The 13,363-nt window shown below is 41.5% G+C and overlaps 2 protein-coding genes across 3 annotated transcripts; both read left to right on the plus strand.

Annotated features, from left to right (window-relative positions):
* The first annotated feature begins 732 nt into the window (after nt 1-732).
* On the plus strand, nt 733-6,573 carry tektl1 (tektin like 1). Its single transcript, XM_020588611.1, has 8 exons — nt 733-1,135; nt 1,738-2,022; nt 2,357-2,461; nt 3,180-3,330; nt 3,927-4,093; nt 4,192-4,287; nt 4,371-4,484; nt 5,559-6,573. Exons 1-8 carry the CDS (start codon nt 836-838, stop codon nt 5,784-5,786), a joined length of 1,446 nt encoding a protein of 481 aa, XP_020444267.1. The 5' UTR covers nt 733-835; the 3' UTR covers nt 5,787-6,573.
* A 2,858-nt stretch (nt 6,574-9,431) lies between these two features.
* On the plus strand, nt 9,432-13,300 carry zp3d.2 (zona pellucida glycoprotein 3d tandem duplicate 2). Of its 2 annotated transcripts, none has more exons than XM_020588607.1 (8): nt 9,432-10,085; nt 10,796-10,911; nt 11,020-11,123; nt 11,251-11,425; nt 11,534-11,639; nt 11,785-11,873; nt 11,946-12,019; nt 12,408-12,485. In XM_020588607.1, the coding sequence occupies exons 1-8, from the start codon at nt 9,612-9,614 to the stop codon at nt 12,416-12,418; spliced, it is 1,149 nt and encodes a 382-aa protein (XP_020444263.1). In that variant the 5' UTR covers nt 9,432-9,611; the 3' UTR covers nt 12,419-12,485. The 2 variants fall into 2 exon arrangements, with proteins under 2 accessions (XP_020444263.1, XP_020444261.1); XM_020588605.1 differs by lacking the exon at nt 12,408-12,485 and adding an exon at nt 12,911-13,300 and having other exon boundaries at nt 9,434-10,085.
* Nucleotides 13,301-13,363: the final 63 nt, after the last annotated feature.

Consider the following 13,363-nt stretch of genomic DNA (forward strand, 5'->3'; position numbering starts at 1 on the left):
GTTATGACTTCCATTTCTGATTATTGCAGCCGTTTCCTGTCATTTTAGCATGACAGGTGCATCTCGGACTACAATACCCATGAGCCTCAGCGGCCATTGCCATGAAAATGAAGAGGTTCTGACTCAGAGCGGACAATTTAAAACGCCATCTTGTTGAATTAGGGAACAAAAGTGCTCCAAAATTATTATGAACACAGACTTGTCCCCATGGATGATTTAGTGAATGGGTCTAGCAGGCACATGTCTAGGGGCCCAAAGTGTCAGGGACCCCCCTCGATTCCCCTGAAAAAAATGTCAGTAAAAGAGACACAAAGAATCACAAAGAGACAGAAAATGACTGAAGAAACAAAAGAAATGTTCGAAAAGAGATACGAGGTTGCTGCGTTCTTTCATTTGTGTTATGGGTGTCTTGCTCTGGTGTACAGGACAGATGTGGAGGGCTTTTACGTTGGCGTTAAGGAGCGCGTTGTCTCATAATCTGTCCATGCTAGTTTGTTTGACTTTTTATCAAAGAACCAGATATTTTCTGACGCACTTGTTTGTGTTCTGTACTGTTGTGTCAGTGTTTCATGTCGATCCAGCTGTAAACGCGCTTCAACCGTCACTGTCTATGGGGAAATAAATGTAAAGCGGTGTTGAATGACAGCACCCCCTGTCTTTTCCTTACGGTCCTATCACCAAACAGCTTTGAGTTTCTAATTACTTAACGAGCTGTTGCTATGGAGCTGATACCAACACTTCACAAAAAGTTTCACCCTGGATGCTTCACAGTGGACACTGCCCCTGAGAGGGATTTATCATATTTACATTTTAGGGGGAAAGTGCATAACAAGGAATGCAGGTCCAGTCGGTTCCCCTCAGCTCTGTCACCATCGGTCCGCGGTCTTGGCGCGATGGGACGGTCCGTTCCATTCTTCGGGCGCAGCGCCTGGTGGGGCAGACTCGGGCCGGGCGGTCCGAGAACTGCAGTCGGTCCCGGAGCTGCAGCGCCGGCGCCAGTTTCATCCCAAAGCGCGCAGTCTGCACATCGGGAACAACCCAAGATAAGATCCCAGAGGGGGATGCGGAATGCGGAGAGAGTCGTGACTGTGTCTCCAAAAATAAGATGTCGAGGCCCCAAACTACAGGAGGAGTGGTGAGAAAAAAGCTCGAGCACAGGAGCATTTTCAGGGGTCGATAGTTTTATTACTCAAAATCATTTCACTTCCTTTTTAACCTATTTAAGCCTTAAAAATCTTTCAAATGAAACAAACCTGGGAATGGAACTTGCTGTGATTTTTCACATTCAGCAGAAACACACTGGCTCATGGGGGCCAGAAGGTTGGAAACCAGTACCCAGCTGACCTTTGTGTGCCAAAACAGAATATCTGCTCTGTGGAAGTTAAGATGTTACTGTAACACTTTGAAATTAACACATTTAACAGAGTTGTCAGACCAATTTTAACTTCTTATAATTTAGGCAGACTCTTTTTTTGTCTTGATAAACAGTGGTGGAAATAGAATTTATAATGCATTAAAGTCCTGCGTGAAAATTTTTACTTAAAAATTGTACATAAGTATAAGATGTGTATTATCAGCAAAATATACTTAAAGTATCAACAATTAAGGTATTTATGCGTATACCTTTGGACACTTTAGTCTATAGGGACTAATCATAAGTCAAGTACATGTACATCAAACCTGTACTATCCCTGTTGCACTTACATTTAGAAATTGTAATTTTACTTCCCTCTCAAGTTCCCCAGTGGTTCCCATAGGACGCCTGTGGCCCTGTTCCCACCCACTAGTCTACGTGAGCAGTGTGCCGAGGTCAGCGTCGCCGTAGCTGGTGAGTACATGCGGAGGGTGCGGGAGGTGGAGGGCCAGCTGCACAGGCAGGCGGGCAGGGTGACCACGGAGGGCATCAGGCTGGAGAGGGAGAGGGGTCACCTGGAGAGGACACTGCGCAGCGTCAGGACTGCTCTGACCATCAACAGCAGGAGCTCGGACAGAAGGACCATGAGGCCATCCACTGCTGAGACGGTGACTTTACACAACTTGGCTGTTATCAGTTTTACTCAGACAGTGACTTTGGGTGTTTAATCATATATAGCCTAGAGACGGAGATTTTTTTCATCCTTATGCTTCAACCCTGAATGTGACCCAGCTTCTAAAATTCAATTTTTTGTATTCACAGTGTGACAGTGTAGCTCACTGAACAACAATGTAAGGCACAGAGAGATAAACTGCAGGCTTTAAGGCGTTGGACACAGCCGATATTTAGGAAAATCAATTCACTGTTGATTGTTGACAGTTATAAAAATACAGACTATCAGGGAGGGAAGGTGTGTTTGCTGACAGGTTTATTCTGTTGCAGGAGAGAGATGGTGCTGATTACTTGCTGTTGTGTGAGAGAAGAGAGCTGGCCGAGTTGAAACAGGATCTCGAAGGAGCACTGAGAAACGCACTGACCCAACTACAGGTGAGTTGCAGCGTTACTGGCTGTCTTCATCTTATGGTAAAGTCTCCTCCTCTCCACTGTCTCCATGCTTCTTCCTGCCTCCCTCTAATTTCGAGTGCCTTTTCATATGATTTACTGGCACTGCCAAAGCCTTCACACACCAACAACCTCCACCCTTCTCTCACCACCATCGCATAGCGTGGGTTCTCTTTTATTGGTATGGATTTCTTTAAGTATATATCTGTAAAATAAATGGCAAACATTTCATGTGCCAAGTCAAATGCATCATAAGTATATAATTGTTGCCAAAGTAATATGTTTATAAACAAGATGATCAGTCTGTATATTTTTGTCCTCCCCAGCTACATACATGAGAGGGTCAGAATATTAGGAACACCTCTGAATACAATGTAGTCCAGTACAACAACACCTTCAACTATGACCTCAATAATAAACATATTGAATTTATGACAATTTCACCAAAACCTGAAATATTTTGAGCTTCATAAACACATATGTTAAGGTAGAACTGTTGCATTGCATTGCACACAATTGTACAAAGTTGAAGTACTAAATGTTATCTGTCATTTGCGCAGTTTGAAATGTAAAGAATTGTTAAATCAGAAACTTAATAGAAAATCAGCTTGGCATTTCACAGTTTAACAGCTTCATCAGAATCCCACAGTTATCTCATCAACATCAGCACACATGTATCCTGTGAACCCCCTGTCTCTTCCAGGCCCTGGGTGAGCGCAGCAGACAGCTGCTGGACCTTGCCAGTGAGAGGGCTCGTGTTCTGGAGCTGGTGCCTCACAGCGGCTCTGCTGGAGGCCATGGCACCGCTCCTCAGACCTTTGCCAAAGCAGGCCCTGTCAGCCCCTTTACACCAGGTACACTCAGGACAGATGGGAAAACTGTATTAGTCCCTGGAGGCAATCATACTGCTGCAGGAGGAAAAACAGCCCGAAGAAGAAAAGACAAATGAGTGCAGTACACTGAACTCTTCTTACCTATACAGTATATATAGGAAATACTTTGGCTATAGTGTTAATAACACTGAGTCTACAGCCATGCTAGAAGCTGTACTTGGGGACAATAGTACATGCTCAGAATGATTCTGCTGATATGATGGCGTTTAGCAGGTATAACATTTACCATCTAAGTTTTTACCATGTTAACATGACTTCCACAGTTCCCATTAACTGCCTTCCCTGTTAAGGACATTTGAGACAAAAATTTCAAGCTGGAAGGACTCTGATATGTTGTTATAGCGTTTCTTGCATTATAGGCATCAATTAGCATCATTTTTAGATCCCCAAAGGCTTAGAGGAACCCGGGCTACTGGGAGTTGCCACAGGGTTCTGGACCCTACTTGTCACAGATGCACAGGTCTCTTGTCTTCTTGAAAAAAAGAAAAATCAAAACTCCACCATGGCTTGTTTGAATTAAAGAAGAATGTTCACATCGATGCTTTGTCATCCTGCAGAGTGTAAACGGATTTTAGAGTCATCCACTTTGACAGTCAACCAGTCACAGCTGCTCCGAGAAAACATCAGACAGATGCTGACCAGCGCCATCGCCAGGCAGAACGCTGCCCACCGTACCGTCAATGATGGCTTGGTGAAGAAAATTGCAGAGACAGTGGGTCTGCAGGTAGATACAAATACAGTGTGTTCAGTATTGTAGCATGTAATACAGTAATCATCTTCTGATATCAGAAAACAGTTTCCATTTCATTCTGTCTTCTCTAGCAAAACCTGACTGTGATGTCTGCAGCCACCAGGCAGGCCATGTTTCGCAAGCAGAGGGAGATCAACTGTATTCGTCATAGCCACGACAGAGCGCAGGTCTGTGTGCATGTGGAACAGGATCAGTGAATTAATTTGGGATTCTGAGATAACGTGCACAAGGTGATGTTTTCTGTTAACAGGGTCCGGAGTACAGCGGCGACATCCTGTCCAGAGAGAAGCTCAACAGGCCTCTGGTGCAGGTTTACCAGAGGCACCCGGGGACACAGTTACTTGAGGCTGCTCATCTTGTACAGGTGTGTACTGCTTCCAAAATGTCAAACACACTCAGGAATGAAGGTGACACAAATGTGGCTACCATCATCTTCTTCATTGCTACACTTTTAGGCACCACAAGAAGCTGTAAACACTGACATTTTCACCTTATATAGCCAATATGGTGAACGTGCTAATGAACAGTTACTTACACATGCAGCAGGTACTTTAGTATTAATTTGGAGTCATGTTTCTAGATACTAAATGGTTGTTGACTTTTAGCTCTATCTTTGTTCTCCACCAGCTCCTTAGCGACTTTTTCACTGAAAATTATACCGATGAGAGTAGTGAGACTGAACCAAAAGAGTTCAGCTGTGGGTCATGAAAGCAAAAGATTTGCCCTAAAAGACTAAAAACACTTATTGGAACTGAGAGGAGCTGCAGAGTTGGGGAATAGCTCTCTGTAGGTCACAGTGAGCAACACTTTTCACATTACACATAAAATACTGCAAATATTATTAGTGCAGCTTTAATATTTACAGCTACATCACTGTTTATTCTTTAACAACTTGGTAAACTTGTAAACCTTTTTTAGAAATGGCTTCTGACTGGTTTATAACTTTTAATAATGTAGTAAAAATTTGTAAAGCAATTATTTACATCTTATAAAATATTAAGTATTTCATTTTTTATCAAAACTACTAAAGGTCATAAACCTTTCAGGGAGGTGCACTGCAGATAACAATCTGGATGAGTAATCTAAGCCAAACAAAAACTGGGAGTTGTGTCTTGATTCTGTGTGAGTGCTGTTCAAGGCTACATGGGCCAAAAGAAAACCGAAAACAGGCACTGACTTGAATCCTTCCACTGTTTTTTTAAACTATGAAGAGCATGTCTTATAAATAAAGATAGCACATCCTATCAGCTTCTCTACTCATGTATGAAAATAAAGATAAACACAACACACACCAGGTTCTCTTCATATTCTAATATCAGATGTTCACACCATTATGTTAAAAAAAAGCCGTCAGTGGTTTAACACTAACCTCCCATTTTGCCACCTGCTAAGTGTCACAAACAAACCAGACTAACTGTGCTTCCTGTGTGTGTCTCAGGGCAGTGCGGTACTAAGGCAGTGTCTAACATCCTCTGAAGATGAGCTGGCGAGGCTGCAGCACACCAGTCTGCAGCTGCTAGACGACCTGCAGGGCAAGAGAGCAGCAGCTCAAGTGGACGCAAGTGTGGTCCGCATGAGGCGTCAGCAGGTCGACAAGAGAGCCGTACCTTGTTTCCTCCAGCAGGGGGCGTGCAGAAGACAGCTCCCCTTGTCCTCTATTGAGTAGAGCTGCAGCAAGCATGAAAGTATAGAGATGCTGTTGTTAACAGAGAGAGCAGAATATACTGGTTCATAAATAGTAGGGTGGAATAAGAGCTGCACTATAAGGTCATATGTATATGGACACCCGTGTTCTCTTATTCATGGCTACTTTAGGGCTGTTTTTCATCGCATACTGTAACTATTCAAAGGAATAATATGGCAACAGTCTGGATAATTTTTTGTCCACATACTTTTGGTCACCAGTGCATCTTTCTGTACACATTTTCTCTTTTCCCCCTTTGGGCAGCAACATTTTAGATAGAGATATTTAATAAAAGTTAAAACTAAGTGGTGACAAGTAACAATATGCGCAGTATTGGAAACTCTACACTACTTGGCTGGACAGAGGGCACAGCCAAGTTGTGAGGATTTATCAAGTGACTTGACAAAGGTTAGACAAATGCAATAAATAATGAAAATCACTTTTAATGACCTGTGTTTATGTGACTGACATCATCTTAATTTCACTGATGCAGCAAACCCCAGCCAATTGTTATTTAGTACTTGTATATAATCATGTAAACATTTCATTGTGGCCTAATGATTTTTACTGCAGGCCTGAATGGCTGAAAACCAGGGGAAAAAAAGAACGACAGATATTACAACAGATGGTGTCTAATATGATTTAGCAAACAGGACTGTCAAATTCTTCCATGAAAACTATAACTATTACCTATCAATCTAATGTATTAGGATTTATTTTTAATATATAAACTGGCAAACCACCCATTTTGTCAACCAAAACAGCTTTAAAGACCAAAACTTAAAGTTAAAAACTCTGGCAGTTTCTAGTTATGGGACTACAGGTCACTTGACAACTTAATGTCTCTCAGTACGATGTGATTTAATAAACCTGCCCTGTTTTTCCCTTACACAGGCCACATGTCATCATTCTGTAAATAATAATAATGACATGAATGTGTTTAAAATGACCTGTTTTTCTTTTTTTATCTAAACTAGAGTAGTTTCCTCCCAAGGCTCTATTATTGAATGGGACTGTTCTCTGCAGAACAGTCACCAGGAAGCCAACAGACTAACTGAATCATAGTGCTGTGGAGATGCTTGGAGATAATTAACAGGAAATCTCATGAAACCAGAAGAGGTTTAACCACATATCTCTGCAGATGGACCAGAGCCTGGATACAGCTGAATTTTCAACAGGTTCCTGGTGTTTGAGGTGAAGGCAGCAGGCTTGTTCTTGAAAATGACAGGACAGAGAGGATGTTAAGAGCTGAAGAATCAAGCTGCAAGAATATTTTCTTCCTGTGAGACAAAAACAAGTCAGTAAAGCAGGAGCTGGTTTGCCCTCTGCTTGTCCTTTGTAGGTAAAGGAATAAAGCATGTGTACAAAGCAATCAGTTACAGGGCTGCAACTAACCATTATTTTTATCATTAATCTGCTCATTATTTTCTCAATAAATTAATGGTGTGGTTCATAACAATGTTAGAAAATAGTAAACATTGCACATCAGTATCTTAGATCTCAAGATGACCCATCTTAAAATTATTTTGATTTCAAAGATTTTTTTAAGACATAGAAATGCAACAAATCCTCACATTTGAGAAGGTGGAACCAGCAAACGTTTGGCATTTTGGTTTGAAAAACTACCTAAACAATGAATTCATTAACAAAATAGTTGCCAGTTTACCAACTAAATGCTTCAACTTTAGCTGATATAGCAACAATGAAGCTTTGTGATATATAAATTTCACTTATGTATTAATTTACTTTCAAACCAATCATCCAGTTGCAGTAGCTACAGTATTACAACAAATACTGATAAAGATTTTTTGTGCTCATCAGTTAGAAAATAAAGGATGTTGTCCTTTTTCGTTCAGAGCAATGGATCACACAATTTTTGTCCTTTTCATCATAGTTTGGATCATAATAATAACATCACTCATCCTACTTACCTCTAATAACCTGTCTGTCTTTCGGTTGCTCTCGTCTGCTACACCTGTGTGTTCCCTGCCATCTCCCCTCTGGATTCCATCAAGTCTCCTCTCAGGTGTCCACCCGGGCAGCTCTGTCTATCCATCCATTATTTATACTGCTTATCCTGACAAGGGTCATGGGGTGCTGGAGCCGATCCCAGCTGTCAATGGCTGAGAGGCGGGGTACACCCCGGACAGGTCGCCAGTCTATCACAGGGCCTGGAACCTTGTCTCAAGTCACTGAACAACATTTAAATGAATCAAAACTGAGAGAAAGAACTGAGAAAGGTGATGACAAGCTCAGAGGGAGATGTCAGTGTGGTTTGCTTTCTGTGTATGACTTTCTTAAACTGATGTTTCAGATGAGTTTTCAGGAGATTTCTGTGTGGTCTTGTATGAGAAGAGCTGCATCCTTCCCTCTCTCTGTGGAGTCAAGGGTGAAAAACATGGTTCACCTTCACCAATCAATGTTGCAGTGGAGCTGCGACGCCTGCCGTCACCTAGATCATGACTCACACTACACAGTCTGGTGAACAAAGCAGTGTGAAAGAGAATTTGTTTATTTGATTATTACTTGATTTTCTGGTTGCAGAGCTGCTTCTGGACGGACTGAGATGAGAGAGTGGGGGTGAGTGTAACATGTTTATCATCTGTTCCTGTTTTCAGTGTTTCTAAACAAACTTTGAGAAAATAAACTACCTCTGTAATCACAAGTTTGTCTCAGAGGAGCTTGTCTCAAAATTACTGTTATACAGCTCAGAAGTACTAACAAAAATGTCATATAAATGTCAATAAACTCACATCTTATTAAATATATAATTGCAGACCTTATTGTCTCTGCTGGTTTTTCATCATTCCTTTCCCTTGTGTCCTAAGACCCTCTGGCACAGTAATAAATATAAAAAATGTGCATACAGTATAATGAATATGCCATATGTTGCGTTTATGTTTAACATGTGTACTGGATGTTGTGTCCAGTTTGTTTGAGCCAAATAAAGAAAAGTTAAAAAGGAAAGACTCCACAAAAAGGTATATATATGGCCTGTGTAGGTGTCAACCAGTCCACTGTTTTCAAATGAAATTAAATAATAGTTCAGATGTATACATGTGGCCAAAGTTATAACTCCAGGCCATGTGCTGGACGACATGGCTGGCAGTGATGATGTCAACACCCAACCTGTGCAGCTGTGTTGTCTGACTTACAGGGTGCTCAGGCTTCTGTAGGCTACATGCCACAGGTGGTGTTTACTGTTTTCCTATTTTTTACGTTCATTACATAAAAAGTAACAGAACACTAGCATGTAAACAAAGGGCCATTTTTAATGTCTGTTTGTTGAAAGGGTTGTTTTTAGTACTTTTCACTTCAAAGATCAGCAAAACATACAGTAACCTATTTTACCCAAACGTTTTCAAGCTGCACACTGTTGCCTTAGGCTGTTGCTAGTTTGCCAGTTTTTGTAGCCTATCATTTAGGTGTCTCCCGCCCATGCTACTAACAGTTTGGGCCTATGAGTTTTTCAAACTGTAAGGGAGGAGCAGGAGAGGGATAAGGCAAATAAGTGGTGTAAAATTAAGGGACAGGTGTATGCAGGTGTTCTAAAAACAACTGGAAATTCAGGTGAAAGGGAGGCCACAGTTGTAGCCTACAGCCTAAATCAGTGGGTTGGTTATTTGATGGGTTCCAGGCTTTGGTCAGGCTACGTTTTGTCAGTCAAATCTGGCAACACTGTTCACCACCAGGTGCTGTTAATAGACTATGGCTCTAACATCAATGGGAGTCTATAGGTAGCCTACTTCATGTTGGTTTGTCAAACCTTAAACTCCAGTTTAGACTTGTATTTCATAAACACTGGGCATGTCTTCCCTGTCTCTGTTAATGTCGCTGCTGCTGCTGACGACATCCTTTACAGACAGTTTGGAAGCCTTAAATCAAACAACGCAGGTGATAAGAGAGGTTTCCCGGAGAGACACGCCGATTCTACCGTGGCCGTACCTCCACCTCCCCGAGTTTGTGGAGTCAAGTCTGCCGCTGGTGGATAAGGAGTATTTCTCTCCAGCTAAAGGCACCGGACACGAGCCTTTACCCGGGCCCGTGAGGGAGATCCTGCTCCCGGCTATGCGGCCCCGCATCCCTCCGCCCAGCGTCTCGGGAGTCGCCGTGAGGATTTTGTGCAAACTGAATAAGATGTACGTAGTGGTGCAGAAGAGCGTTTTAGGCCCCGGTGAAACGCACCATCATCTCAAACTGGGGACGTGCCATGCCAGCAAATCTACAAGGGATTACCTTCATTTTGAATATGACCTGGGCATGTGTGGAACCAAACGCACGGTGAGCTGTGCCAAGAATATTTAACAATATGGTGACTGTCTGTTGTTGGTCCACCAACTAAAATATCCAAATGTCTATTTTATTGTTTGGCACCACATTCATGACAGACTCATCTTTTCCTGCTCATCCAATATGTTGTCTTTTACCTCTAAAGCATTTTGAATAGCCTTAACCTGTATGAAAGGTGGTGACCAGACACCCCCAAACCAAGCAGTGCTCTAGAACTGAAATGATGAGTCCAATGATTAACGAATTGTCAAAATAAAATTGGACGGCAGTTTTAATAACCGATTTGTCAACAAAAAATGCTGATATTTTGTGAATTTTTGCTAGTTTTCTGTGACAGCAAACCCAACATCTGGTTTCTGACTGTTGGGTGTGAAAAAGCTATTTTAAATATGTTCCCTTGGGCTCCAGGGACTGTTTTTAAAACTATTCTAACACTTAATTCACTGAAAAAGAATTAATTATTAATCTGACTGGCTAATCATGAGGATAATTATTATGTACAGACTTGGAGTACTTCTAGGGTGGAATAAAGCATCATTGCTTGAGGTTTTCTGTTTTAATTACTTGACACAAAAAATACAAGTCATTTGATAAAACACAACTGAGCTTAATATAGACTGAAGCAGTGTTAAAACTGTCTGTACAGAACTGCCATGGCTGTAGTCTCTGTCTTTTTAAACAAGATAAATCTTTCTATGCAGGTGATTGATAACAGGGTGGCTTATTTAAACACACTGCACTATGACCCACCCAGGCTCCGAGGACCAATCAGGCGAGCTGTGCCCTTCACCCTACCTGTTGCATGTTATTACAACAGGTGAGACTGGATCCAGATGAGAAAACATTCTGCTCAGAGTTTTTATTTTAACATAGAATTTGTATATTTAAGTTTTCTTTAATATGGACAATGCTCTTATCGGTTTAGATATCAGTACTCGTATAAAATTGGCTACACACCAAGGATCCGGATGCACAAGATCTTCAGACTGATGAACAACAGAGCAAAATTCAGTCTGACACCACGAAACGGTAAAACCTGCAAAAGCATGTTCATAACTGCTCTCTGACTGCTGACTTATTTACCTTTAGGAGAACCTGGATTAGTTTGCACGAATGAGGACGGATCTTAAAGCTGCTGCTGTTCTTGTTCTTTCAGCTCAGTGGAAAAGGCTTTCTGCCTCGGATCACTATGTGCTAGGGAAGCCCATGTACTTTGAGGCTGAGGCTCCGTACCTAACCCAGGATGAAAGGCTATACGTTCACTCTTGTTACGTGACTCCTGAGAAGTCCCACACCTCCACACCTCAGTTCCTAGTTGTGGCAAACTTTGGGTAATTAACAGCTGTCTCTCACACAAACCGAATATCTTGATTTATTTTCATGCAGAATGAAAAGCACTAGCATATGTTATAGTCAGCTTTTGTTTCCTTCTCATAAAGGTGTATGGTTGAAAGCAAGGACAATCGCTCTAGATTCATCCCCTACAAAAACAATGTTGTGAGGTTCTCTGTGGATGCCTTCTTGTTTAAGGGAATGACAGGCCAGGTGAGCAAAAACATTTCTTATTGGATTTTTGTTTTTCTACAGTCCATGCTAATTTATTTTCTACAAATCATCTGGCTTGTGTTTAAATACAGTGCTAAAAGTCTAACATCTAACTTGAGCAAATCTTGACTTTGTTGTCCTGTAGCAGCTCTACATGCACTGCATCATGTTTGTGGGGGGTTGTGTCCCCTCACCTACAGCCAAGTCCTGCAACTACAACACTGAAGCAGGAAGGTTTGTGCTTTTCCCAAGAAATTGAAAAATATTTTTAAAAGGGATCAACTCTGTTTTACTTTTTCCCCCCAGATGGGTCGAGCTGTATGGACCAGACTCGGTATGCACCTGCTGTGATTCTAACTGTAGCTCTGATGCAACCACAGGTGAGTCCCTGCTTGCCTCATGCTGGACAGATTCTTTCCCCTTATTATTATTATTTACTCCTGCTGGATTAATGTCAGCTGTTTTGGAAGTAATGTTGTCTTTTTAACAAACAAAAGAGAAACTATAACCTGTTGTAGAGATTAATGTGTCTAGAAGGAACACCTCAGTGCTGAACATATTGCAGAGAAGTAGGGAAATGGTGAGAGAATTTGTTGACTGTAAGAAAGGTGGGCTATGGAAAACCAGCTCATCTTTGAAAGCAAAATGGCATATTTATTTTAATATGTTTTCCGCTGTCATCTCATTATATTTTTGAATGTGAGTGGTTGTTGCTGGCATTGTGTTGATGAATAGTCCTGGATGAGGTGGATGCTTCCTTTTTGGCAGTCTGCAGTTAGCTGATGTGAAGTTTGTTGTGTATGTTGACACGGATGCACAAGAAAGGACAACAAGGGAGAAGATATGACAACAGGAATAGCTCTTCTAGGCAAAGAGGATTTTCAAAAGTCTTCTCCAGTGCTTTGGTGTTTTTCATGGATTTTTTTTTTCTTGTTTTGTGAATTGACTTGTGACTTTAAGTGCTATATACTGTATATATTTTTAATAAAATCTTGCTTACTGCTTGAAAAGGCATGCAGAGTTTAAATATAGCTGTTCCACTGTAGGAACACTGAGCTTAATTAAGTTCTTCTCTTACTTTTACAAGTTTGAGACTTTTTGTTTGGTTGTCTTAAACCTGTTTTTGTGCACTGCAGAGAAAAATGTGATTAATGTTCTTGAACTCAGTGAGCCACCCATAGTATTTAGATGACTCATGGCTCTATAAACGTAATTTTACTCTCATTTTTGAACAAATCATATTCTAATATAAAAAAATCAACTTCACCCAGTGACCAAAATAATCAGGAGCAGACCGTGGACAATAGAGCCCAAAGTGAAACCCAGCACATCCTTCACGAGGAAGACTGTTTCCACCGTAACAAAACGAGCACCACCACGACCAGAGATGACCAGAGAGGTGACTGAATGGAGGATGACTACACAGCCTGAAGTGATAGCAGTGACTCAGATGGGTGAGGTGGAGAAGGGGCTGGAACGATTGTTCCAAGGTGGAGGAGAGGAGTGGGCTCAGGTGGAAGGTGAGGAGAGATGGGTGAAGGGCTCTGCTGTTGTGGAGGAAGAGGTGGTCACAGAACCGCTCAGGATATTTGAAGAAATCTTTGATTTTGACAAATAAATTTAATGCTCGAACAGTGAAAAATTCAGTCTGAATGGCTTTATTACACAACTCCCAATGAGCTCAAATCGATAATCTGGAGGTTATGTGTTCACCAAAATTGTTA

This window comes from Monopterus albus, unplaced genomic scaffold (genome assembly GCF_001952655.1).
Source record: "Monopterus albus unplaced genomic scaffold, M_albus_1.0 scaffold572.1, whole genome shotgun sequence".
NCBI lineage: Eukaryota > Metazoa > Chordata > Actinopteri > Synbranchiformes > Synbranchidae > Monopterus > Monopterus albus.